Raw genomic sequence first — 26,487 nt, 5'->3', positions numbered from 1 at the left:
TTTTGATGTAATGAGTTTTAGTTTTATTTCAAGTATAGCCAACTGGGTATCGAATGTGGTATTTCCCTCTCTGGCATTGCCACTTGCGAGATGTTTTTGTTGATCATGAATCTTTTTTTGTTGGTAAACTGTAATATTCTATTCTAGCATCTCAGGTTCAAACGTCACTGTCTCACTGCTCAATAAATTTGAGAAGTTGAATTTCTCATAGGTTTAGGTCACAGCATTTCATTAAGGGGTGGTAGTGGGTCCCAAAGTCTGACCAGTTGAGAAATAGTGCTCTATGTTGTATTATACAGCCACTTGTTTCTGGGAAAATATAAATGTTTCTCCACATTTACCCACTCCTCCATATTTAGTAGAGAGGAGCATTTAAAACAGCTACAAAGTCTCTATACAGGTTCCACCTCACATTAAAGATTACATGACAGTACTCACCGCAGAGACATTGGGGATTCTTTTGACACTTTTGCGGGTGACAGACAATAAACGGGTCAAGTTCTTCATATTTACAAATTCAGCAGCCATGTTAACATTATTAAAAGAAGCCAACTCGAAATCCAGACCCGACATTCTATTAGAGCTGTTTCAAGCACTGCTTCAAATACACAAAACAGGCATGGTGTGAGTTTTATTTGGGTTCCAGCACATATGGGTATTGGTGGCAATGAGGAAGCAGATTGCTTTGGGGGGAGGGGGCAACCAAGGATGAATCCATAGAATCTGTTGTACCATACAGAATGTCAGATTGTGACTCAATCATAAATAATTCAACTTAATAACTGTGGCAGAGAGCTTGAGAAGAAGGGGAGGACTTGTTTTGGCATTGCCAGTATAGTAGGGAAATTAATGCTTGTAGTATTACTGTAGTATTACTCCTTAGGAATACAGATGTCGGCGAAGACTCGACTAAGACTTGGACACTGCACACTGTAAAGGCGGTGAATGTGGACTGCTTCTGGATGGGAGATGTGAATGTAATTTACATAATATCCAATAGGTGGCAGTGATACGTCTAGCCTGCCGAATACGAAGAAGACGAAAAAGACGACGTGGGTATCGAAACAGCGCCCCAAGCGGCTAAGGTTGTGGATTTTAACCACTCTGTGTTTACAACGAAACTACCTGGAAGTTTAGTCTTCTGAGACATATGGAGAACCCGACACACCGTAAGTATGGTTGAAAGTACACTCAATCTGTTGTGTTTGCTAAAGTTGCGACGTACGGGAAACAGAGAACCCAATGTGAACGGAACATCTGCCACAGTCTCTTCCAGTGAGTTAGCTTGTTGCAGCCCATGTCGCCGCGGAGCACAATACTGGGACAAAACAGTGAAAATCGAAAGTTTTCCTGAGTTTTTCAACGGAACGTGGGCGCGGAATTACAGAGAATCCCAAGCCAGTTCAACCAATATTTCATTTCTAAAGGTTTGTGGCTTGTATGGTTAAAGTAGCGCCGATACAGTTAAAATGCTAAATTGATCTATGGAGTCTGGCACGTCACTGTAACCCACTGAACTGACACGTCCCATCGCGCGACGTAGTTATGTCAACATGAGCAGATAAGAAGTTGTATTTATTGGAGCACAGCTCAGCTCACAGTTAGCTCAAGTTGACCAGTCAACATTAACACGAAGATCATTTCTGTTGACGAAACCAGGGCTCTGCAGTATTCATGAGCATAACAGCAGTTTTTGTCTCTTTCCACCAAATCAAATGTAATTTTAGCGGCAGAACATCTTCACCTTTAAAATGAGGCTGATACAGTTTAAGAAGTTTAATGAATAGTTTTGATATACAGTGGGGGAAATAACTATTTGATCCTCTCCTGTGTTTGTATGTTTGCCCACTTACATGGTTGTTTTCCGATTATGGCAAGAGACGGAATATCATTAGAAAATGCTTCAAAAACACACATTCTAACATTTGTAAAATCTTTGTCATTTTATTGAATGAAATGAGTATTCCACCTCCAACAACTCACGCAGAATTCTGGCTTCCATCCTTCCCGAGCCTGACCACCAATTCACAAAAGAAATATATCCCCAGGCCAAGAGGAATTAATAAAGTATGATTAATATAAAATCTAAATAAATAAATCACAAAAAGATGAAAAAGGTTAGGGTCTGTCTGTGGAGTCAGACACTTTGACCACCTGTAACTCAGGCCCTGTCCATAGAGCAACGCCGTTTCATGTAACCACATTGTTTCTGGCCGCTCACTCACACAGCGCGGCGTTGTAGGACCCTGAAGACTTAAAATTAAAAATTAAAAACAGGTTCCAGAGTAGAGAAATTTGAAAATGGTGCCTGTGTTGATGGACAAGGCACATGTTAGCTGAAAAGAATGATGTCATCGCCCCACATATCGACCTCGACCCGAAACCTCCCAGAGAACCTCTCCGCTACGTCACTGAACAACAACAATGGCGGACTAAAGGCTCCAGGTCGAGCTGCAGGAGCTTCTGATGCTAGTTGGTTTAATAAGGCCAGATTTGTCGAAAACAAATATTTTTGCAATACTCCATATTTTCTTCTCTGTGTTGGTGTATATCTGTGGCAAAGTTACAGCGCCACCTATAGCCCTGGCATATGTACATATGGCGTATGTCCTTTTGAGTCATTTTCATAGTGCTGTGTGGAGGGGAAACATTTTAAGAATGATTGGCAGAAAAAAGATCCTTTTTGCTTGTGTGAACAGGGCCTTAATTCAACATGTTTGTCTCTGTTGCAGGCTGACAGAAGGGTGATTGAGGTCTGTCATTCTGAAGATGACCTTCCTACTGTAGCTGTGCTCTCCTATGGCGTGTCCGGTCCAGTTCCTCTGTCGGGGACTTCGCACAATCGGACTGGTCCTTCTGTACTATGCCTTTTCTATTGGCATCACATTCTACAACAAATGGCTGATGAAAGTGAGTCTGTATGTTTGTATCTTGAAATCCGTCCGACACACATTTATTGGCGCTAATGCATCTGAAGCCAAAGTCTTTGCTTTTGTTGACATGGTGGTCATGTTGACAAACAGTTCTTTGTTAACATGAACTGTTAAAGTTGATTAAAAAACATGTTAAGTCCAATCAACCCCTTCCAAGTCTCGCTGTCATTGCCCACGTGGGCGTTGAAGTCCCCCAGTAGAACAATGGAGTCCCCAGTTGGAGTACTATCCAGCACCTCTCCCAGGGACTCCAAGAAGTTCGGGTACTCTGAACTGCTGTTCGGTCCATAGGCCGAGACAACAGTCAGAGACCTGTTCCCTACCTGAAGGCTTAGGGACGCAACCCTCTCGTTCACTGTAGTGAACTCCAACACATGGCGGCTGAGCTGTGGGGCAATAAGCAAGCCCACTCCAGCCCGCCACCTCACACCACGGGCAACTCCAGAAAAGTGGAGTGTCCAGCCCCTGTGGAGGAGCTGGGTTCCAGAGTCCAAGCTGTGCATGGAGGTGAGCCCGACTATATCTAAATGGTATCTCTCAACCTCCTGCACAAGCTCAGGCTTCTTCCCTGGCCGGGTCCCACGGGAAAGAGCCCAGCCACCAGGTGCACGTAAACGAGCGCCAACCCCAGGCCTGGCTCCAGGGTGGGACCCCAGGGTGGGGCCACGGCTGCGCCTTACCAGGCGATGTCTCTTCTCTCTTTGGATTTTTCACCATAGGGGTATGTTGAACTGCTTTTAGTCTGACTCGTCACTGAGGATCTATTTGCCTTGGGAGACCTTACTGGGGGCATAAAGCCCCCATACAACATAGCTCCGAGGATCATTCGGGTGCTCAAACTCCCCCACCACGATAAGGTAGCAGTTCAAGGGGGAGCTATTTAATTGTGATTAATCTAAATCCATCCACAGCAAACCTGTGATTAATCTGATTACAAATATTGACAGCACTAATCAGTTTCAGAAAAGGGTGAACTGGTGAATTTCTCCCATCTGACATTGAGGAAAGAACGCTACAAACATGTTTCAACCAGAAGTTCAAGCGGGACAAAGTGATTCCAGCACTCGAGCTCTGAGCCTCCGATGGCCTCTGCCATTATGCCCAGCTCCGCCTCAGAAAAACAGCTTTTTAAATGTCTTTATTTAGGCCAAATCCCAATTCAATTTTGTACCCCTACCCCTACCCCTTAGGCGGCCTCTCCGCCTTCCCCTCCAAAATGAGGGCAAAGGCAAAGGGGTAAAAGTTTCAGCCTTTAGATTTGGGACTCCCCTCTCCCTCTGCTCACCCCCGCCCCTCTCACTCCGTCTCATAGTTGTGACGTTATAATACGGCGCCCTTTTATCAGCTGAGCCACTGATGTTTGTTGATTTTCCAGCAGGATCATCGTCATGCCGTCCCAAATTCAACGTGTTGCAGTAGCTTGGCTGCTTTGTTTCGTTTTCTGCCGTTCCACATCAAGGCGAAGAAATAGACGGAGACATGGATTACTTCAGTTTTTGCGCTGTATTTGAACTTCAGAAATATTTCCTCATTCACCATGCGAAAGTGGATGAGCTTCCTTGTTTGCTCGGGGGTCCCTGTTTTCAAAATACCCATATTAGAAGACTTTGGAACTATACAGTGTAATAATAATATGTTATAAACACGGTCTCCACGAAACAAATACACACGGAAGCTACATACGGCAGCACTACTGCCGTTCTTACTAGTATAAAACACAACAGGTTTATATAACTTTAGAAGCATATATATGTGAAATGCAAGTCCTTCGGCGCCATGTCCTCCTACCCCTCTGTTTAAAGTGTGCATCTGTAAATGCTCCGTTTCGAGGGGTGAATAGCCCTTCCCCTTACCCCTCCGCCTTTGCGCACTAGTGAAATGGGACACCCCTTCGACTCTCGTGAATGCGCAATTCAAAGGGGAAGGGGTAAGGGGTAGGGCTAAGGTGTAGAATTGGGATTGGCCCTTAGACTTGTTCTCCCTTCAACTTCTAAGAAGTAAGAAGTTAATTTGCCAAAATGTCTGTTATTGGATTGTTTTAGTCCCTGATGTTTGAAACTGTATCGGCTCCAGAAAATCCACATCCAGTTATTTAAATGTGAAATTCTGTCATTTGCAGAATCATAAATGTCTAAGTGCATGGAAACAATTTATTTGCTTGCCTCTCATTTGATTTGAGTCCTTGTTTTCCATCGCACCTTCACTGGATTCTGAGATTCTGTTGTAGGTAATGACATAGTTGTACACTGTTATAATAACAATAATAATGCATTGGTTTTATCTAGCGCTTTTCTAGACACTCAAAGACGCTTTACATTATAACAGACTGTGGTGTTTTTGTCATCCTCTCTCAGGGCTTCCATTACCCCCTCTTCATGACTTTAGTCCATGTCGCCATGATTTTCTGTCTGTCGGCCGTGACGCGGCGGGTCATGCTGTGCTGGACCGGGAAGCCCCGTGTGGTCCTCAGCTGGACAGTTTACTTCTGGAAAGTAGCTCCCACTGGTGAGAATTCACTGAGGTCATGACGGATTTGTTTCCCCCGTCATGAGTTGGACAACTAAGAGTTCAAGTCTTATCATGTTGACTTCGTCGTGTCAGGAACTTGGACAAAGTCCAGATTGAGAAAAATCTTACATCACACTTGGAGCAATTTGTACTGATGCTAAAAAAAATAATTACATCAACAAATTTGAATGAAAAAGTATTTTTCAGTATTATTACATTGAACAGTAATATTGGTTATTGTCACTGTTATTTTGTCAAGTTTTAAACGTTGACAAAGCTGATAAGGTGCCTTAAGATTCTTAGTCCAAATTTGAGAAAACGGATTTACAAAAACTATTTTAATCCAGAAATCTGTCTTTTCTCCACGCAGCCTTGGCAACAGCCCTGGATATTGGACTTTCCAACTGGAGCTTGCTTTTCATCACTATCAGCTTGTAAGTTGACATTTGTAAAGTTGTGTTTCTGGCATGAAGAGATGATTGCAACGGTATCACTGGGGAAGGGAATGGAGGTACCAGTTATTGTTGAGAACCACTTCCAAGTGTTTTTAGTTCCTTGGAATCGTTTGCGAAGATCCCCTCGTCGATTCCAGTGGTTGTGAATGATGTCATTCAGCAGCTCAGCCAGCAGGAAACGGCACAAACACTCGACTTTAGTTACATGTCAGAATGTTACGTCCACTTCGGCGGGACAGTGAAGAGATGTAACATGACAATCCCAAAAAAAATCCGACATTAAATGGGCTGGGGAAACAAACTTGCATTCCAAGTTAATTTTTTAGTTACTTTCAGCAGCTGCCGAAAACACCCCCCATCGTCTGAACATGCAAATTAAAAGCTCTGCTGACCCCTGCTTCCTGCACCATGTTTATAGTTTAACCTTTGACCTTCATTCTTTGTGGTGTTTATATCTGACTGTTTTATCATCAGATTTTTATCATTACTGGGTTTTTTTTTAACCCAGAGATGTAGTTGTCGCATTATTTATCTATTCATTTATTTGTACTGCCTGCTCTGACAAATTAAGTCTTTGATTTCATGGAAAAAAGGAGGGTCTTCCTGCCAATATCTTTTTACTCAGAAAAATTACAAAAATAGTGTAACATCTCTGCGGTTGTGCTCTTGCTGCAATGATGAGGTTTACTGATTGTTAGTTCCCATTCTTTTGTGTTATCTGAACACACTGTTGGAGCAAGTTGGCCTGTGATTGGCTGAGAGTGGAGAAGGGGGCAGGTCAGGTGAGTTTGTGGAGCACAGTGAAGAAACTGCCTGTGTGTGTCAGTTTGGAGCAGAATGGAGGAACAACCGGTTCTGTTTGGTCATAAAGTGGCTCAACAGAAAAGAAACTTTTCTTGCTCATTACTGCTTCAGAAATAGTAACGCTGAGAGATTACTTGCTACTGAAAAAAACACATGAGAGTCACTGGGTGGCACCAACCCAATAACCTAGTGTATTTATCAAGGGAACACCTTTGTGAATGAAAAATGTACAGGGTGCCTCAAACTTACCAAAGGTTCTCCCCTCACATCCCAAACCATATGGGGTTCTATTTGTGCCAAAATTCTGAGCGAGCGATGGGAAAATTTGAGCGCAAAAAAATTAATTGTGCAAGCGCACTAATAACATTTTGAGGAAATATTTAAATTGCGCAAAGACAAACTTGAGATTGCTCAAAAATCATTTCTGCGCTCAGATTCTTCCTCTGCGTGCTCAATCTCTCTCTCTCTCTCTCTCTCGCGCTCAACCTCTCTCTCTCTCTCGCTCAACCTCTCTCTCTCGCGCTCAACCTCTCTCTCTCTGTCTCGCTCAACCTCTCTCTCTCTCGCGCTCAACCTCTCTCTCTCGCGCTCAACCTCTCTCTCGCGCTCAACCTCTCTCTCTCTCGCGCTCAACCTCTCTCTCTCTCGCGCTCAACCTCTCTCTCTCGCGCTCAACCTCTCTCTCTCTCTCTCTCTCTCTCGCTCGCTCAAATCTCTCCACCTCCGCTCAAGTCCTGCTGTGCGCTCGCTCAAAATGTGCAAAGCCCAAATGTGACAGACACGGTTGTCCACCAATCACAGAAGTTTGGGGCGGGCGTTGAACTCTGATTGGTTACTTCGGTTTCTGGAAGTGCCTCATAACCAACGAAGAAGAAGAGGGAAAAACAAACTGCGAAGGAAAACAGAAATAAGGAAAACTAAAGATAATGATCCTGGATTACAACATGTTTTCCCTCGCAGTTTGTTTTTCCCTCTTCTTCTTCTTCTTTTTCTTCTTCGTTGGTTATGAGGCACTTCCAGAAACCAAAGCAACCAATCAGAATTCAACGCCCGCCCCAAACTTCTGTGATTGGTGGACAACCGTGTCTGTCACATTTGGGCTTTGGACATTTTGAGCGAGCGCACAGCAGGACTTGAGCGGACGTGGAGAGATTTGAGCGAGCGAGAGAGAGAGAGGTTGAGCGAGAGAGAGAGAGGTTGAGCGCGAGAGAGAGAGAGAGGTTGAGCGCGAGAGAGAGAGGTTGAGCGCGAGAGAGAGAGAGAGAGAGAGGTTGAGCGCGAGAGAGAGAGAGGTTGAGAGCGCAGAGGAAGAATCTGAGCGCAGAAATGATTTTTGAGCGCAATCTCAAGTTTGTCTTTGCGCAATTTAAATATTTCCTCAAAATGTTATTAGTGCGCTTGCACAATTAATTTTTTTGCGCTCAAATTTTCCCATCGCTCGCTCAGAATTTTGGCACAAATAGAACCCCATAAAACCACTGTTGGGTGAAGTGAGCGTGAGCGCAGGGCTCCACAGACTGCCTCTCTTCCCTGCTTGGAGCGCCCCTTTTATATAGGAGGGTTGCTGGCCATGATTGGCCAGGTCAGACACAACACAAGCCCCCGGTGCAGGCGATTAAGCTGATCACATCTGAGAGCACACAGAGGAGGAGGGAAAATAAATCCGCCCACAAACCAAGCTTCACTATATTACTCGCTGGGCATGTAGCACAGAGGGAGGGACGGCAGCAATACTTGCAAAGTGGATGTTTCATGGAGGAGAGGAAATACAACCAATATGCAGGAACATTTGCAAACGCAGCAGCGATAACTTTCAATGGTTGTCGCGTGTTTGATCTGCTCCGGAGTGAATTTCAACCCAGCAGCAGGTGCAACATGAGCATGTCCTCTGCTGGTGAGACTGCAGGGTTCACTTCCAAATGAGAATCAATAAAGAACTGAACCATTAAGCAGAATCCAACATGGAATTGGAATAGAAAAAATCTCATCAATTCCCATCCCAGGGTACCACTGAGCCTGTTCACATGCACACTGAGAATTGCATTATTATTACATTTCTGGAGTTATGACATTAAAGTAATGGAAACAGTATGTTATATGTTTTGTCCAATACTGGCAGTTATCTTGGTTTATGAGAGATGGAATCAACACATGGAGTCTTTTATGTTCAGTCTGCAAATAATTGCAAAAAAAAATGATAGAAAACAGAAGTTAAATTGGTAAATGGCAAACATGATTTGCAGCATCTTAAGGTCGATAAGGAGCTATTTTGTGAGTGAAAAGGAGATACATTTCATGTTAAGTGAAAAGAAAACCCTCAAAATGGCTAAAGTTCAGACTATAGACCATATAGAACGATATGGCAATAAGAGTCATCACTATGCACATAAACCAAGGTTTATCAACGATCACATTTGTAAAGAGCATGTCAACGAGTCAGACCCAGTTCCAATATCTGGTTATTAAGGGCTTTATGTCAACGGGTTTTGTGTAGCATTGGCTTTACTGTCTTATTGTGTCGCTCTATTTGTGGTGTCATTTCAGATACACCATGACCAAGTCTACAGCCGTGCTGTTCATCCTCTTCTTCTCCCTGCTCTTTAAACTGGAGGAGCCGGTGAGTGAGCATAGAGTTTCTCTTCTAGGTATTTGTGCTGGTCACACAGACGTCAGATGGAAAAGCGCTCAATGACCACCCAGACAAAGCTCCTCAGTCTTCATTGAAACTCCAGTGTTTCAACATGCACGTTGCTAATAAGATTAATATAATTTAGTCAATGAACAATATCTTCTTTAGCTGGTCGGGATCATATTTATCTTTAAGGCTGTGATTTTCCAAGAGGTGACAAATCTCAGCAACTGTGTCAGACTAGTTAACATGGTTGAATTTACTGGTATTATTTTAGCAATGTAGTTCATGGAGCAATATGTTTGTTTTAGTTTTACAAAAAGTGACTTGATGGATGAACTTTTCTTGTCTGAAGTTCTTAAGACAACTCCAAAACAATCTTCTTGTGAGGAGTCCCACTTTGCTGGTCAGCTTGTGATGTGAGGTGTCACTCCTGCCTGAAGTTGCCAAAATCTGCCACCAGTGTCCCCAGTGAGACAGATGACGTTGAGTAACTACAACAGTACTGTAAGCCATTACTGACAAACCAGAAGTCCTTTCCTGCTGGGGAGATTTTGTTGTGTTACCACACACTTCTGTAGAGGTGGTGGCTACTGCCTGAGTTCAGGCCGCTGCATCCTCCCATAAGAGCAAGAAGAAGGTTCGGCTGTGACGTCAGCCAGCTGTTGAAAAAGATTCTTGTTTGGCAAGACAGTTCATACTCCGAGAAGAAGTTGTCCAACTCACAGGTCACGCGCCCAAACAGGGACACTTTTTGAAACAGCGTTTTAAAGTTTCTCTCCTCCCCACAATGTTGGTCTGGTTTTAATTTCTTTCTTGCGGGAGCTTGCCGAAGAAAATTGCCTCATTTTGTTCAGCAAGACCCTGGAGTGCTGAAATGTCTTCCTGTTCATATGGAGTATGATTCAGCCTTTATCAATGTCTTGAGATGCCTTGAGGCCACTGCCTATCACTAAGGTGCCTTCAATTGACTGCTTTTGACTTGAAACTGTGGTACTGCAGGCGAGGAGACACTGCCTTGGTGGCTGTGGTTCGGCTGCTAATGTGGTTGTGTCTCAGGCCCCATTTATACAACAATGAAAACAAGTAGAACTGTAGTGGCATTCAGGGGATCCATTTACGTGACAGCGGTGCTTGGTGTCCCTGCAACTGTCACTTTTTCAAACCCTATTTCAAGGTAGAGCTTTATATTGAGGCTCCTGACCCCCCCCCCCCCCTCCCCCCCCCCCCCCCCCGCCAGAGGCTCCAGTGTGCCATTACTGCCGTGGGAAATAGTTCCATAGCAGTGGTTTGATTCCCAGTCCGTATTCTAGATTTGTCGTCCATATTGGTGGGTTTATAGTTGACTAGTACCATCTTCATCACCTATCCATCATTCCAATGTTGGGTACTCTTGATTTTGAAAATTTGAGCGCAAAAAAATGTATTGTGCAAGCGCACTAAAAGCATTTTGAGGAAATATTTAAATTGCGCAAAGACAAACTTGAGATTGCTCAAAAATAATTTCTGCGCTCAGATTCTTCCTCTGCGCTCAACCTCTCTCTCTCTCTCTCGCTCAACCTCTCTCTCTCTCGCTCGCTCAACCTCTCTCTCTCGCGCTCGCTCAACCTCTCTCTCTCTCTCGCGCTCAACCTCTCTCTCTCTCGCTCAACCTCTCTCTCTCTCGCTCGCTCAACCTCTCTCTCTCTCGCTCGCTCAACCTCTCTCTCTCTCTCGCGCTCAACCTCTCTCTCTCTCGCTCAACCTCTCTCTCTCTCGCTCGCTCAACCTCTCTCTCTCTCGCTCGCTCAACCTCTCTCTCTCTCTCGCGCTCAACCTCTCTCTCTCTCGCTCAACCTCTCTCTCTCTCGCTCGCTCAACCTCTCTCTCTCTCGCTCGCTCAACCTCTCTCTCTCTCTCGCGCTCAACCTCTCTCTCTCTCGCTCAACCTCTCTCTCTCTCGCTCGCTCAAATCTCTCCACCTCCGCTCAAGTTCTGCTGTGCGCTCGCTCAAAATGTCCAAAGCCCAAATGTGACAGACACGGTTGTCCACCAATCACAGAAATTTGGGGCGGGCGTTGAATTCTGATTGGTTACTTTGGATTCTGGAAGTGCCTCATAACCAACGAAGAAGAAAAAGAAGAAGAAGAGGGAAAAACAAACTGCGGGGGAAAACATGTTGTAATCCAGGATCATTATCTTTAGTTTTCCTTATTTCTGTTTTCCCTCGCGGTTTGTTTTTCCCTCTTCTTCTTCGTTGGTTATGAGGCACTTCCAGAAACCGAAGCAACCAATCAGAGTTCAACGCCTGCCCCGAACTTCTGTGATTTCTGTGAATGTCTGTCACATTTGGGCTTTGCACATTTTGAGCGAGCGCACAGCAGGACTTGAGCAGAGGTGGAGAGATTTGAGCGAGCGAGAGAGAGAGAGAGGTTGAGCGCAGAGGAAGAATCTGAGTGCAGAAATTATTTTTGAGCGTGTAATCTCAAGTTTGTCTTTGCGCAATTTAAATATTTCCTCAAAATGCTTTTAGTGTGCTTGCACCAAAAAATGTTTGCGCTCAAATTTTCCCACCGCTCGCTCAGAATTTGGGCACAAATAGAACCCCATATTACAGTGTTTCTGCCTTTGTCGTGTAAACGGGAAGCTTTTCTGAAATGCGGTGTCACTTGGAATGTTTTCGTTTTAAGGCCAATTCATACTTTCTACGTCCACGTGGCCGGAGAGTCTGCGATGTTATCCACCCCTGTGTGTGACGGACTGCGCAGGCCCCTCTGCGGTGGACTGTGCGCTCTGGCCAGTGCATGTGCCAGAACAAAGAACTCCAACAACAGCAATGGAATGCCTACTGGGTGCTTGTGTGAGGAGATCCGCCAGTGTCCCTGTCTGTACAATCACAGTTTAAAAGAATATAAAGATAGCCAGATGGCTCAGATCTCCTGGAGTGAAATATAAAAACCCACAGGAAAGGAGAATGCCGAACAACAGAAGTGGAAATATTTTTGGGATTGTACCGACCTGAGCCCTGAAGTGTACTATGGATGCATTCGTGTGTGCATCCGCACAATTTGGAAAATATGGAAGAGCCCTAAACAGGGCCTACATACTAGCATGGCGTTACTAACGCTTTACATTTTCTCACAGTGTTTCTGTTCCACCCACTTTTTCTCTCACAGAATCCATTCCTGATCCTGGTGGTCCCGCTGATCTCCGGCGGCCTGTTTATGTTTACATTTGAGTCGACACAGTTCAACTTGGAGGGCTTTGTCATGGTGCTGATCGCCTCGTTCATCGGGGGGATCCGCTGGACCCTCACACAGGTCCTCATGCAGAAGGCAGAACTGGGTCAGTCACACTTTGGCTTTTAGCTTCTCACTCACAGGCTCATTCTATCTGCTGGTTTACTGCACATGTCTGCACAAATAAAAGATTCAAACATCCCTGCTTTCTCCAGAGGGACACAGTCAAAAAACGTGTTAGCCAAACAACGCCCACCTCCTTTTTCTTAGTACAAAGGTTGAAAACTATCAAATGCATGTTAATATGACATCTATTGGTTGCTATAACAAAATAGTGTCAGAAAAATTATCATTATGCATTCATTGGTGATGGAATGTAATCAGACCTACATCTCAATCGTGACTAATGCACCATTGTACAAGTTGCAGTGACTTTCTGTGTGAAGTTCTGTAAACACTCTTCATATCTTAACAGAATATTTACATTGTATACCCTCCTTCCCCATTTTTGCTGGGGAAAAAATAAAACTCCTTAACTGATGACAAGAGAATACATACCTCTGTCTTTTGTTCATACAAACATTTTAACCAGACATTGTGTTCATGGCAGGAGCCCTTAGATCACCTCAAATCCTAAGATTATGTTTTATTTAGACATTGTGCTATTTTTATAGTTAATGCATGCATTAAAGTAAGATGCTTACAAGAATGTCAAACTGATGCAACCTCTTAATCTTCCAGTTAATGGGCATTAATCGCTGCAAGGTTTGAACTTTCTCGGAAAGCATTACCACACATATCATGGAAAACTTTAATTTTTTTAACAGAGTCCATATTCTTAATATTAAGAATGAATATTAAGTTTCACATAAATAACTGAACCACTTTGTAACTCCCTTTGGTAGTGACAATTTAGCAGCTGCTTGATCACCGGGTGTCAACATACATTTTTGGACAGTGACCACTTATAGCTGAGGATTATTTTGTTTGGGCACTAACTTTTAGCACTTTCTCTTTTAGGCCTCCATAACCCAATAGATGCCATGTACCACCTCCAACCGCTCATGTTCTTGGGCCTTCTTCCACTTTTCCTGTTTAATGAAGGTGAGTTTAAGTGAGTGTCTGGGGCAGTGTGTGATATGGTGTGACCATCGGAGGCTCAGAGGTGCGGAAAAACCAGCAGGAGACAGTCAGGTACTCTGTGAAGGGTTTATTATAAAAAAATGGGAACTGAACAGGAATTAACTGAAAGTGAAAGCTTGATTAGAGTACGGGTACTAACCAAACATACACATAGCAAAACTAGCTCTGAGAGTGTTCTGATCACCCTCTTGGGCAGATGATCAGGAGAAAATGCGCTCCACCCAGTCATCGCAGCTGAGCTAAACTAGGTAATTAATCACCCAGCATCTCCACTTCCTCAAACACAGCCTGGAATAAAAAGATGAGGAGAGACAGGAGAGGAAAAATCCATACCACGCTCCTATGAGGCCTCTGAGGCGTGGGGCATGAAAGTGTGCCTTCCTCGGACTGAGCAGCAGTGTGCGTGAGGCGTGGAGCTGGAGCTACAGGGAGAAGCGGCGCTGCAGGGGTGAACTGGCTGGAGGAGGGCAGAGCTCCGGAGGTGAGGCCCCACGCCCACAGGCTGTGATGAGCCTCCCATGGGGTCAGGAGAAGCACGTAGGTGGGGGTTCAGATGGAGCTCTGTGAAAAGTGGATAAAGCCCTGAAGATGTGTCCGCCGCATGAAGCCCGTTAACCCTTAAAGGTATAGTCGAGGATTTTCTTCTTCCGGGTGGATCATCAAAATAACTGGTCCTCCCAATTGTCAATCATTCTGGTGATATATGACGTAAGGCCGTCGTACGTGCTCGTCCCTGCGCGCAGCTCACTCCACACGGTTCTCATCATGCCGCTGGCCGACCCCACGCATTATTCTCCCACATTTTTACACAGTTTCACCCCCTCTGGTGCAAATCTTCTTGTAAAGTGAGCTTATGTGAGCGATGCCGACTTGTGACTTGTAAACAGAGCGTGCACGAGGAGAACTGGGCTCGTGCACGTCTCTCACACGCGTTTTAGTAGGCGTTCCGTCTCGGGAGCAGGTACAGCGTTACGCATGCGCATTTTTTTTCAAACGGTGGAGAGGGCGGTTCTTTCCTAAAATTCCTGAAAATCCTCCTGTATACCTTTAATTATTGGCATTGTATAAGCCGCAGGGACCATAGTGCATGATAGCAAAATAGAGGCTTATAATCCAGAAATTACAGTAATTGCTCTTTGGTAGCCACGAAACATCTGAAATTGATCCTGACTGCAAAGTACCTTCTAAAAGATGCCTGAAGAAAAACCACTGGCAGCCACTGGTTTAATGTTGAAGATCTTATTTATCACTCCATGTGTCAAACTTGTGTCTGCTGTAACATCCATGTTGAGAAGCAAAAGGTGCAGTCGTTTGATTTGCTTGATATGCATTGAATAGGGAATAGCATCAAATTACGAAACTATGGCTACATTCACACTGCAGGTCTTGATGCTCTATACAGCTTTTTTGCTGGGATCTGATTTTTTTGCATGACCATTTCAAATACAACCTGCTGTGTGAATGTGATCGGGTCGGATGTTTCCGGGCCCCAGAGCGCAGAAGACGAAGTTGAAGTCATGCCGAACACGTTATTTACGTATGGCACATTGGTCAACAACCAGGGTTGTCAGATGTGACCCACTGTTTTCAGCGCAAACAACATAAAACCCACACACCTCAATGAAAACCAGCCCAAATATCAGCCTGTGTAGGAATCATGTTAAAATGGTGAAACTATTATATGTGTAAGAAAGAACATGCCTTAAACACACAATTGCATGAATGAAACAAGGTTAAAAGGTAAGAGAGTTTGGCTCCCCAGTTGGGGGATACCTGCCATATCAGGCAACACTGGTAAGCCTGTGTGATCCTTTCGGCCATTAAATTTTTCTTTTGGTGTCGGAAAATGGGAAACCACCCCAATTTTCTTTTTCAGATTTGATATTGGTCGATGAAAAGCAGGAGACAGCTCATCTACCATTTGGAATTTGAAAATTGAAAATTGAAAAAATGGAAATCGTTTCCCGTTTCCTGTTATGTGTTTGTTGAACAAAATTCAGGAAACAAAATACAACCATAATTCTTTCTTTCAAGCTTGATTTGGAGTGAAAGAAGAAGGAGAATGAGGAAAACAGACAGCATAGCTTCCTTCAGTGCTTGTCCGTCAGTCACATGTCAATTACAAAGCTCTCGCATGTTGAAAAATATCCTAACTGGTACCACATATGATCGATGCCTGGGTCTGGTGTGAAAAAAAATCTGAATCGGTGCTTTCACATGGCCACAGAATAGGTCGAATATGAGTCACTTGTGAGGAAAATTGGGTCACATTTCCCTGCAGTGTGAATGAGGCCTCTATGACAACAACTTCAGTGCCCGTATTCACGAAGGATCTCAGGGAGCTCATATCTTAGCCAAAAAGTCCCTTAGCAAGGAATTCTTAGCTTAAAAGTGACTCAGGAAGTGTCTTATTTCTTCGAGGGCCTCAAACCCGGGGTGACGCTGCAGGCCCCCCACAACAGTTCCACCCACACCCAGTGGTCAAACACAAAGAAATGTGGTTTATTGATACACACACACACACACACACACACACACATCAATGAGATTTGCTGCTGATGTTTCTTGTTTTCTGCCATCATTTGTTGGAATATCAAAATCATGTTTTTTTGTTGTTGCCTGTTTGCTAATTTATGTTCCTGCTAGAAAATCATGCCACCATCTAGATAGAGCTGCTCAAGTTAGTTTAATCTGGAAAATCATGTTCTTGTCTTGATAGAGCTGTTCAGGCTGGTTTAATCTAGAAAATCCTTTTACTGTCTTGATAGAGCTGCTCAGGTTGGTTTAATCAAGAAAATCATGTTACTGTGTTGATAGAGCTGCTCAGGTTGGTTTAATGTAGAAAATCCTTTTACTGTCTTGATAGAGCTGCTCAGGCTGGTTTAATCTAGAAAATCATGTTACTGTCTTGATAGAGCTGCTCAGGCTGGTTTAATCTAGAAAATCATGTTACTGTCTTGATAGAGCTGCTCAGGCTGGTTTAATCTAGAAAATCATGTTACTGTCTTGATAGAGCTGCTCAGGCTGGTTTAATCTAGAAAATCATGTTACTGTCTAGATAGAGCTGCTCAGGTTGGTTTAATGTAGAAAATCATGTTACTGTCTAGATAGAGCTGCTCAGGCTGGTTTAATCTAGAAAATCATGTTACTGTCTTGATAGAGCTGCTCAGGCTGGTTTAATTGAGACAATCATGTTACTGTCTCGATAGAGCTGCTCAATGGGGGTGGGGGTTTCACCTTAGGAGCTCTCTTTGGGCTTAAGATGCTTCCTCATCTTAGTAAGGACATATTCAAAGAAAAATCTTAAACTTCGAGGAATTCTAAAATTTTTCTTAAGAGTGATGTCACTAAGAGCTACTTTTAGTCTCAGGATGCTTCATGAATACATGCGCAGGCTTTTAGTTAAGCCAGTAAATACTTACATTTGTATTAGTTGCTTCTTATCACTGATTTGATGGTCACAATGAGCCATGGGTTTTTGTCCAGTGCTGTCGAACTCACTCTAAGTTCAAATATCCTCTCAGTTGGGCGTAACAAGTGAAACTATTTCTGTAGCTTTTTCTGTAGCCTTAGTATTCTTTCTCTAATGGACCCATGTGTATTTCTTTGAGACTAATCCTAATTTACTATTAATGATGCAGTGAAAATTAATTAGTGTTCCCCTGATCTCTCCATGTACTAAATTAATTTTGTTCAGTTTGGTCCTCGCATTGACCCATTGGTGGGTGACCACATGACGGCAGTCGGGGGAGCTGGTGGGAATCAAGGGTCTTGTTCAGGTCTAAAGTCTACCTCTCTGTCCTCTCAGTCACCACTGCATTTGATTAATTTCCCAACATCAGCCAATCATTTATCTGACCAATAAAACCTCTTATTGATTGATGTATTGACATATTACAGACATTTAATCAAGCAGTTTTATTGTTCAGTGCCACCACATACAGCAAATCCACATTTTCATATAATTTGGTGTCTTTTTTATTCTGATGCTCTTAGAAGCTCGTTCTGATGTCCACAGTTTCATGGTTTGCTCTAATATGATTCCAGTGTACCAGAGTAAACCACAGTCCCTTCAGGAAACCTTTAAAACATGTTTAGAGCAGCGCTAGAAAGCAGACTTAACCTGTGTCTTTCTGAAAAATAAAGCTATTGACCAAGTGGTTGTATTTACAGTGGAAACATAAATGATCGATGGGAGTCCCGACAGTGTCTAAGGGGAAAACAAACAACATCTGTGTGTGTTTGTCTTTTGAATGTCGCCGTCTGTGTCTCTGTTCTCCTCCAGGACTGAGCCTCAGTACCTCTGAGAAGTTATTCCGGGGTTCGGAGTTGGCTCCTCTGCTCTACTCACTCTTCGCTTTGACCGTCGGGGGGATTCTTGCCTTTGGTTTGGGCTTCTCTGAGTTCCTGCTCGTCTCCCGGACCTCGAGCCTCACTTTATCCATATCAGGGATCTTTAAGGTAACTATGTTCAATCAGTGGTCGGTGTGCCTCTGATGTGCTTTTTGAAGGAGTCTGTGAAGACGAGCAAACAGCTGGAGACACAAATAATGTAAATACTCTAGATTACTATATTCTCCATGCAAAATTGGTAGATAATACTACCAATTTTAGATAATGCCATAAATGTAAACTCCTATTTTTTGTGAAGAGATGTGATGTTTCTGGTAGATAAAAAGGTTTTGAATGTGGTTGCATGTGAATATAAAAAGAATTGTAAAGGCTCCGCCCCAGTCTTAAAATCCTCTCATGTGAAATATGATGTGAAGTTTGGGTACTGTGTTTCACTGAGAAAGCGCCACTTCAACAACAACTGGATATATTCTAACGAACAGCCTACTTCACTGAAATTGTTGTTTTCAAAATATGGCCTGTTCTAAATTTTTGGTCTCTTGCACCCGTTTCTTGTTTTTGCATTTTGAAGCTCGAGACTCCAAGACTCCAACAGTGTAAAATGTACATTCTTGTAATGGTAATGCAGTTATGGATCAAGCTGTGCTGGATATCAACATCCGTGATATCACAGGTTCAGACAGAGTCACAGTTTCGGTAATTCTGAGGTTCCATCTGTTCAGTGTTCTATGTCGTGTTGGAGGTTTTAAACCTCGTACACTTTCAAAGAATAAAGTATTGTATGTCTACAAACACAATGTAGAGTTTAGCACATTACCACTTAATGTTGTGTTGCAAAAAAAAGCAGTCCTTATGAATGAAGTCATTATCAAGGAAAGTGTTAAAAGTTCAGTTTGCTGAACTTCTTTGTTCTTTTTTGGGACTGAATCTCATGTTACTTTCTATAAATCTGAAGAAGCCCGGTTTGTTTTAAATGGTGCCACATTTGTTCAAACCTGCGTTTGTGGGCTGGGCAGCGGAGTTAAAAGCATTGCCTGCAGTGAAAAGCAGGTTGAAATGTTTACTGAAGATTTGTTGAACTCTCTGCGCAGGAGGTTTGCACTTTGCTTCTGGCTGCCTGGCTGATGGGAGATAAAATGAGCATCCTCAACTGGTTGGGATTTGTCGTGTGTTTGAGTGGAATTTCACTGCACGTGGGACTCAAAACGTACTATTCCAAAAGTAAGTCGACTTTTTTCTGGGTTATTTCGTCAACGACCAAGTGCACAGAATTGATCACGCATATCTTTATAGCGCATAAATAATTCTGGATTTTTTTTTATTTTCTTTCGGTGCATGAGATAATGTAAATGTGATTTATGACTTTGTTGTTTTTATATGTTGTGGAGAAACATAAGAAGCTTACATATTTCACTGAGCTGATCTTGGCTCTGATTTCCAGATGGAAAAGAACTACCGTATTTTCCGCCCTATAAGGCACCTAAATACCTCAAATTTTCTTAAAAGCTGCCAGTGCGCCTTATAACCCGGTGGGCCTTTTATATGGACGATTGTTCTACTCCAGGCTGCTATTTGACAGCTGAACAACTAGAAGCTTTTATTTTGACAACTCTAAATTTGCAACTGGATCTTCAGAGCGGACGACACTCCACACAACACCTTCATCACTCATGGTTACACACCAACATTCTAACAAACCAAAATAAACTAGATGAAATAATGACTCCCTAAACTGGGGAACAAAAACACATAAACACAATCAACACAACACCAAGCCCAACAACAACCCACAATAACCTCCAACAACACAAAACATGAATTTGTCGCTGCAAGGCATGATGGGACATCATGCCTTACAGCGACAAATTCAACCTGAGCTCCTCAGTGCAGCCGATAGAAACTCCCATAATTCATTGCAGCTGTTTGTGGTGTTTTAAATGCAATTATTGGGGGTTATATTTGGTTTGTGGTGTCGGTAATAATTGTGTTGTGTTGTGTTTTTGTTGCTTAGTTCATGTAGTTTAGTTTATTATTATTATTATTATTACCGGTAGTTGTAAGTTGTCAACCAGCAGTGAAGAAGGTTTTGTGTGTAGTGTCCTCCTGGCATAGGCTGCAGGTAGGACTATCAAAATAAAGTGTGTGCACCTCTCTGGGTGTTAGAAGCAATGGAAAATGTAACTTAATGGCTTTGAGCTATAAAGGTTGCTGACCACTGGTCTGTTCCATGCGCCTTATAGGGCGGTGCGCCTTATATATGAATGAAGTTGTAAATTATGTCAATCAATGTAGGTGCGCCTTATAATCCGGTGCACCTTATAGGGCAGAAAATACGGTAGGTTCATAATGAAAATGTTCACAGCCGCTCTGACGATATAGGAAGCAGAGAAATGCACCATTAATGTGATTTTAGCGTCCGTTACACTCACAATAGTGATGACATAAGGTCTCAGTAAATGTAAAACTTCAGCCACAACTACAAGTAAATAAACACTGCAGCGCTTCAGGGAAGAAGCTAAATCCTGTGTCCATTCTGGAATAGGAGGATCAATTCTTAGCAATGTCTCTTGAGCGGAGTTATGGAAACTTATGACCAAAAAACAGGTTTTGGTCAATTTTTCACCTAATAAATTTACCAGGAGCTGCAAAATATTTTTATACATTTAGAAGAAAAGGCAATACATCTTACGAACTTATATTCTATACAGGATTGCTCTCGTCACCAAAAATAGAATTTATGTTGCGATTATGACTTTTTTAATACATTTTAGGCATTTGTTGTTTGGTGAAGTGAGGATGTGACGGAACGACTTCAGTTTTTTTTAAATTTGAGAGTCACATTTGTCACCATGATAAGCAATCTTTAAAAAAAATCTGATTAAAACCTGTACGTCAATAGAATTTGTTGAAAGCTGCAGTGAGCCACTAAAGAGAGCCTGAAAAGTTGTGCGCCGCTGTAGAGTCAAGGGTTTCAGACCCTGAAGCTAAAAAACTTCATGAAAAAGAACAAGACGGCTGCTGTCGGTGAAAACCTGCGATTACGTCCTCAACAAAATGCATGATGTGCTTTGACTGGAGGTGACATTTGCGTTGATTTGCTGCAACTTCACATCTCTTGCAGAACACCGCTCTGATCTTATTTGCTCCCTCACTAAAAATGGCAGCCAAACCCTTTTGAGTGTGATTTTCTAGCCTCGTTATAGTTTATCCACTTTAACATGAGTAGAATGATGAGGTCATGTTTTGTTTCTGTCAAGAAAACTGCTGCATCATGTCATAAGGCCATGTTTTGTCCTGGGCACCACAGAGTTTAAAACAGAAGTTAGCAGTATGGAAATGTTTCATGTTGCAGTACAACATTTTTTTTTTGTTTAAATTGTTTTATTGTCAGGTGGAGACAAAAAAAAGAATATACAAAAGTACAGTCATATAATGCACCATTTTCCCCCCCATCACCTATATCTAAACACCCCCCCCAAGTTCTGTTTAATCATGAAATGAAACAAAGACATAAAAATGGAAGAGAAATAACCAGGAGCTGCATTTTCAAATGAAAAAATACAAACAAGATCGGTTCCGTGATACTTGCATTCAAATGTCATTTAGTTGTACTTGAGTGGAACATGAATCTGTTCCAATTTGGTCCTATTTGCCCTGCGGTACGGTGCACCAGAGCAGGACTTTCTGTGCGTTGGTGGACCAGCAGTAAGCCAGATGTTTAGGCCCCACCACATGTTCTGTTTCTTTGAAGCAAGGATTGACCAATTCTCACCTGTTTCGTAGCCCAAATAAATGATGAGATTATACTGTCAATTATATTAAAATGACCTTAGAAGGAAGAGTGGGAGAATGAAAAATATACAGGTATCTAGGCAGAGTGTTAATTTTGACAGTTTGTACTCTTCCAGCTAGCAAAGGTGGTAGATTGTTCCTTCTTTGTCAGATTTTACAGATGATGTCAGTGCTGTAAGGTTTTGCTCCCATAGTGACTTAATAGATTTAGTAATATTGATGCCCCGATATTTAAATCCTGCACTAGAATATTTAAAGGGAATCCAAAAGTAAGAGAACATGTTCGATACTAGAACTGGGGTTTAGTATTAAAAAGCAATGCTTCAGTCTAAAAAAACAAGCAAAACTCCAATATGGGACATGCTATCGATAATTGTATTCCAACTCCTAGCACATTGGGAGGAAATGCTAATAATTGTGTGACTTGTTCCCTCAGATAAGGCTCCTTCCTTAAGGCAGCTGAGCAGCAAGAGCCCGGAGCTGGAGCTGCCGTTACTCCGGCAGAATGGCGATAAAGGTGAAGATTCAGCTGCCGACGAAGACGAGGAACAGGAGATCGTCCTGCACTGACACCAGAGAGGACGCTCGTTTCTTCACATGTCTTCCATCACACGTTTGGAACAGACATGTGTCGGAGCCTCCAGAAACTGTGTGGTTCAGAGAAAACTTTTCAGGCCAGACCTAATCCTCCTCAGCAGCTCCACATCAACTCCAGCAGAAAAAATACAAAGTTCTGCTTTCAGATGTAGCATACACATGCAAGTGTCAACAGATGTTTGGGCCGAGCCAGTCGGAGGTGAAAGAAACCATTTCAATCCTTTGGACTGGCTAGTTTGAAGAGCAGTGTACTTCCTCCCCTCCCTACCACACTTGTGTCTGAGAAATGAAAGATTTTAGCGAGTCAATAATAGGAAGTGTCCATGCAATTAGGAAACTATGGTAACGAAAGGAATGTCAATCAATTTTTTTATGAAAATAGGAACAACAGTTGTGTAATTTAACTTTCTCTGAATGCTACGGTAGCAGTTGGCTTCACTTTGCTTTCTTGTGAATCACTTCATCAACACTATCAGCTTCTCTGCGAAATGTCTCGATGTGTTGGATTCCTGACACGTGAGTTACTGACGCATCAGGTTCCTGGTGCGTGAGGTACCTGGTGCGTCAGGTTCCTGATGTGTGAGGTTCCTGATGCGTGAGGTTCCTGGTGCGTGAGGTTCCTGATGCGTGAGGTACCTGGTGCGTCAGGTTCCTGATGCGTGAGGTTCCTGGTGCGTGAGGTTCCTGATGCGTGAGGTACCTGGTGCGTCAGGTTCCTGGTGCGTGAGGTACCTAATGCGTGAGGTACCTGGTGCGTCAGGTTCCTGATGCATGAGGTTCCTGATGCGTGAGGTTCCTGATGCGTGAGGTACCTGGTGCGTCAGGTTCCTGATGCGTGAGGTACCTGGTGCGTGAGGTTCCTGGTGCGTGAGGTTCCTGATGCGTGAGGTACCTGGTGCGTCAGGTTCCTGATGCGTCAGGTTCCTGATGCGTGAGGTACCTGGTGCGTCAGGTTCCTGATGCGTGAGGTTCCTGGTGTGTGAGGTTCCTGGTGCGTGAGGTTCCTGATGCGTCAGGTTCCTGGTGCGTGAGGTACCTTGTGCGTGGGGTTCCTGGTACGTGGGGTACCTGGTGCATGGGGTTCCTGGTGCATGGGCTACCTGGTGCGGGAGGTTCCGGATGCGTCAGGTTCCTGGTGCTTGAGGTTCCTAGTGCGTGAGGTTCCTGGTGCCCCGGGTTCCTGGTGCCCCGGGTTCCTGACGCATCGGGTTCCTGGTGCGTGGGGTACCTGGTACATGGGGTTCCTGGTGTGTGAGGTTACTGATCCGTGGGGTTCCTGACGTGTGAGGTTCCTGGTGCGTAGGGTTCCTGGTGCGTCGGGTTACTGATCCATTGGGTTCCTGGTGCGCGAGGTTCCTGACGCGTCGGATTCCTGGTGCCTCGGGTTCCTGGTATGTGAGGTTCCTGATGCGTCGTATTCCTGGTGCGCCGGGTTACTGATCCGTTGGGTTCATGACACGTGGGGTTCCTGGTGCCTTGGGTATGGTGGCCAAGAACAGTCACAACACAAATACATACAAGACAGAAAAGATGGTACCAATATGTGAACCCTTCCTTTGCTACTAACTTGTGTTAGCTTGCATTCATGGTGCATTGTTTTCATTTGTGCAGCCATTTTTGCTTTCCTGGTGCATTATTTATTACATTCCGATTTCTTGTTCAGGAGAAACACTGAAGGTGATCTTTGGAGTTTACTCTGTGTGAGTGATACTTAAACCTGAATTTATAAATCAAAATGCTTTACACGTTTGTTGAAAAAGCACTATCGGGTGTATTAAAAGCTCCTGCCAGTGTTCATGTTGGAAACACAAAGTCAGACTAAAGCCATGTGAAAAATTCAAATGTAACTTGTATATTTATTTCTGCTGAAACAAGCATCAGCACAAACTAAACATTCTCATGAACTGGCTTTTGTTTATACGAAGTTCAGTGTGTGCATTTTGCCACGTTCACAAGTGAAACAAGTCAACACCCTGGTTTTACAGTGTGCCGTGTCACGATCGTTTTCAATGATCTGATTGAAGATGCTCCTTGATTGCCTGCGCTGATTGCAGGTTTGAAGCAGTTTTATTGAGTCGAGCCTGAACAGGTTGAAACATTGAACTGTGATTTAAAGGGATGAGAAATGATTTAATGTGCCTTATGACTGCAGCTCCTCATTGTGTAGCTGAATTACTTGAGTTCAAAGCCTTTCTGAAGGTGTGGATTCTTTGTTTTTCACAAGGCTTTGTGTAAAATGTAGGTTTGTTAAAATATATACAGAAATAAATTAACTTTCGAAAGCTGTCCAAAAGCTTTTGTCAATTTGCATTTTCTACTTTTATCACCAACATCTTAAAAACACCTGGAGTTGGTTTTCTTTGGTCAACAGTTTCAAATGCAGCCACGGGAAACTAATTCAAAAGTTTTAATTACAATTAACGTTTGTGAACTATTTTTTATTAATTTTAAACACAACTAGATTTAATACATTTACAGATGAAAATGCAAGTGTGAATGCTTCAAGCAAACTGAAATGCCTTTTCCTTTTTAAATCAAGTTTCAAAAGTTGACACATTCACACATGGGATTTTGTTAATGAAGTTCTTGAGCTGCCCAAAGTGCTATACATAACTCCTCACATTTACCCATTCACACACACATTCACACATACACATGGCTGAGATGGGAGTTGAACCTGCAACCTCCAAATTGGGTTTATAAAAAGTTTTTTAAAAAGGTAAAAAAATTTGAATGGTTTAAATCAGTTAAGGTTTGAAGGAGTTATATGCTGAAGAAAGTTGAACATTTCTCCATCCACTTCAATGTTGAAATTCATTTTGACAAGGTTAAATATTTTAAAAAGTTGAAAATATTTTTTTAATTTTAAAGACGTTTTCAAATACATTTACAAAGTTGAATGGTTTAAATTGGTTAAGGTTTGAAGTAGTAATCTGTTGAAGAAATATTTCCCTGTCCGTTAAAATGGGAGGAAAGAGTTGCACAAAAGTGGAAATATTTCAAAAAGTTGAAAATATTTCAACTCGCCAATACATAGCTAGAGATTTAAACAATTTTAAAGAAGTTTTCAAATAAGTTTACAAAGCTGAATGTTTTAAAAGTTGAATGGGTTAAATCAGTTTAGGTTTGAAAGAGTTGTATGCTGAAGAAGGTTGAACATTTCCCCATCTGTTAACGTGGGGAAAGCAGTTGCACAAAAGTTGAAATATTTTTAAAAAGTTGAAAAGATTTCAACAAGCCAAAACATAGGACCGATGTCCTAAAGAAGCTGCACAGTTTGATATGTGAATGGTCAAAATCAGTTGAAGATTGGAGGAGGAGGAGTGCGTTCAAATCATTTTTTTAAGTTTTAAAAGATTGCAAAAATTTTAAAGAAGTTTTTAAAAAAGTGGAATGGTTTAAATTCCAAGGTGTGAATTAAGGTCCAATTAGTGTGAATGCCATTGCATTCACACTAATTAGAGAGAGAGAGAGTAGGGGGGGTGGATAAATGACCTTTTTTCCCAAAACCTTCGTGTAACAGGTTTATTTTGACCTTATTTATATATAAAACACACAAGTAACCTGCATTTTCAATTTTGGTTCTGCTACTGCCTGCTACTGGCATGTTTTGATGTACTGCGTATATCACACTTTTGCACGCTTTTTTCAGCTATATATGATAATGGACAATGACTCTGTCTCAACATTGTGTACAAATATAGTGATTACTTGTTTTATTTTGTTTATTTATGAACTAAAAGGTATGGTTTATACTAGAACACACCAAAAAAATTCAATAGCATGCACATTATTAATGATTATAATGGCTGAACAGACAGTCTTTCCATCGCGGCACGGAATTCTGTCAAGGTAACAGTGGATCTGTCAGTTGTTTTCCCCAAAACTATCTTGAGGTTGTTGCCAAATTGTTCTGGTGTTAGCATTGTTCTCTTCGTAACAATACCAATAGTGGAGGTACTACTGGCAGCCATCTTGTCTCAGACTACCTAAAATAAACAAATAAAACATTGATTAGCATGACAAATGTGTGAATGTAATATATGATACGTTAC

The 26,487-nt window shown here is 42.6% G+C and overlaps 1 protein-coding gene across 1 annotated transcript; it reads left to right on the top strand.

Annotated features, from left to right (window-relative positions):
* Positions 1-1,075: 1,075 nt before the first annotated feature.
* LOC308130363 (solute carrier family 35 member C2-like) lies at positions 1,076-24,725 on the top strand. The gene is made up of 10 exons (XM_080496692.1): positions 1,076-1,169; positions 2,733-2,910; positions 5,288-5,438; positions 5,812-5,875; positions 9,245-9,317; positions 12,485-12,653; positions 13,568-13,651; positions 17,976-18,151; positions 19,135-19,264; positions 22,272-24,725. The coding sequence occupies exons 2-10, from the start codon at positions 2,800-2,802 to the stop codon at positions 22,403-22,405; spliced, it is 1,092 nt and encodes a 363-aa protein (XP_080352818.1). The 5' UTR covers positions 1,076-1,169; positions 2,733-2,799; the 3' UTR covers positions 22,406-24,725.
* The last annotated feature ends 1,762 nt before the right edge of the window (positions 24,726-26,487 follow it).

Source organism: Blennius ocellaris (genome assembly GCF_963422515.1).
Source record: "Blennius ocellaris genome assembly, chromosome: 5".
Taxonomy (NCBI): Eukaryota; Metazoa; Chordata; class Actinopteri; order Blenniiformes; family Blenniidae; genus Blennius; species Blennius ocellaris.
Note: the sequence above shows the minus strand (reverse complement) of the source record. Positions and strands in the feature narration are given on the sequence as shown.

Excerpts from the sequence above, each read along its gene's own strand:
- LOC308130363 (XM_080496692.1), top strand. The coding sequence starts at position 2,800 with ATGGCGTGTCCGGTCCAGTTCCTCTGTCGGGGACTTCGCACAATCGGA. Across the intron at positions 5,876-9,244 it reads CTTTTCATCACTATCAGCTT|ATACACCATGACCAAGTCTA; the intron begins GTAAGTTGACAT and ends GTGTCATTTCAG. Across the intron at positions 18,152-19,134 it reads CCATATCAGGGATCTTTAAG|GAGGTTTGCACTTTGCTTCT; the intron begins GTAACTATGTTC and ends CTCTCTGCGCAG.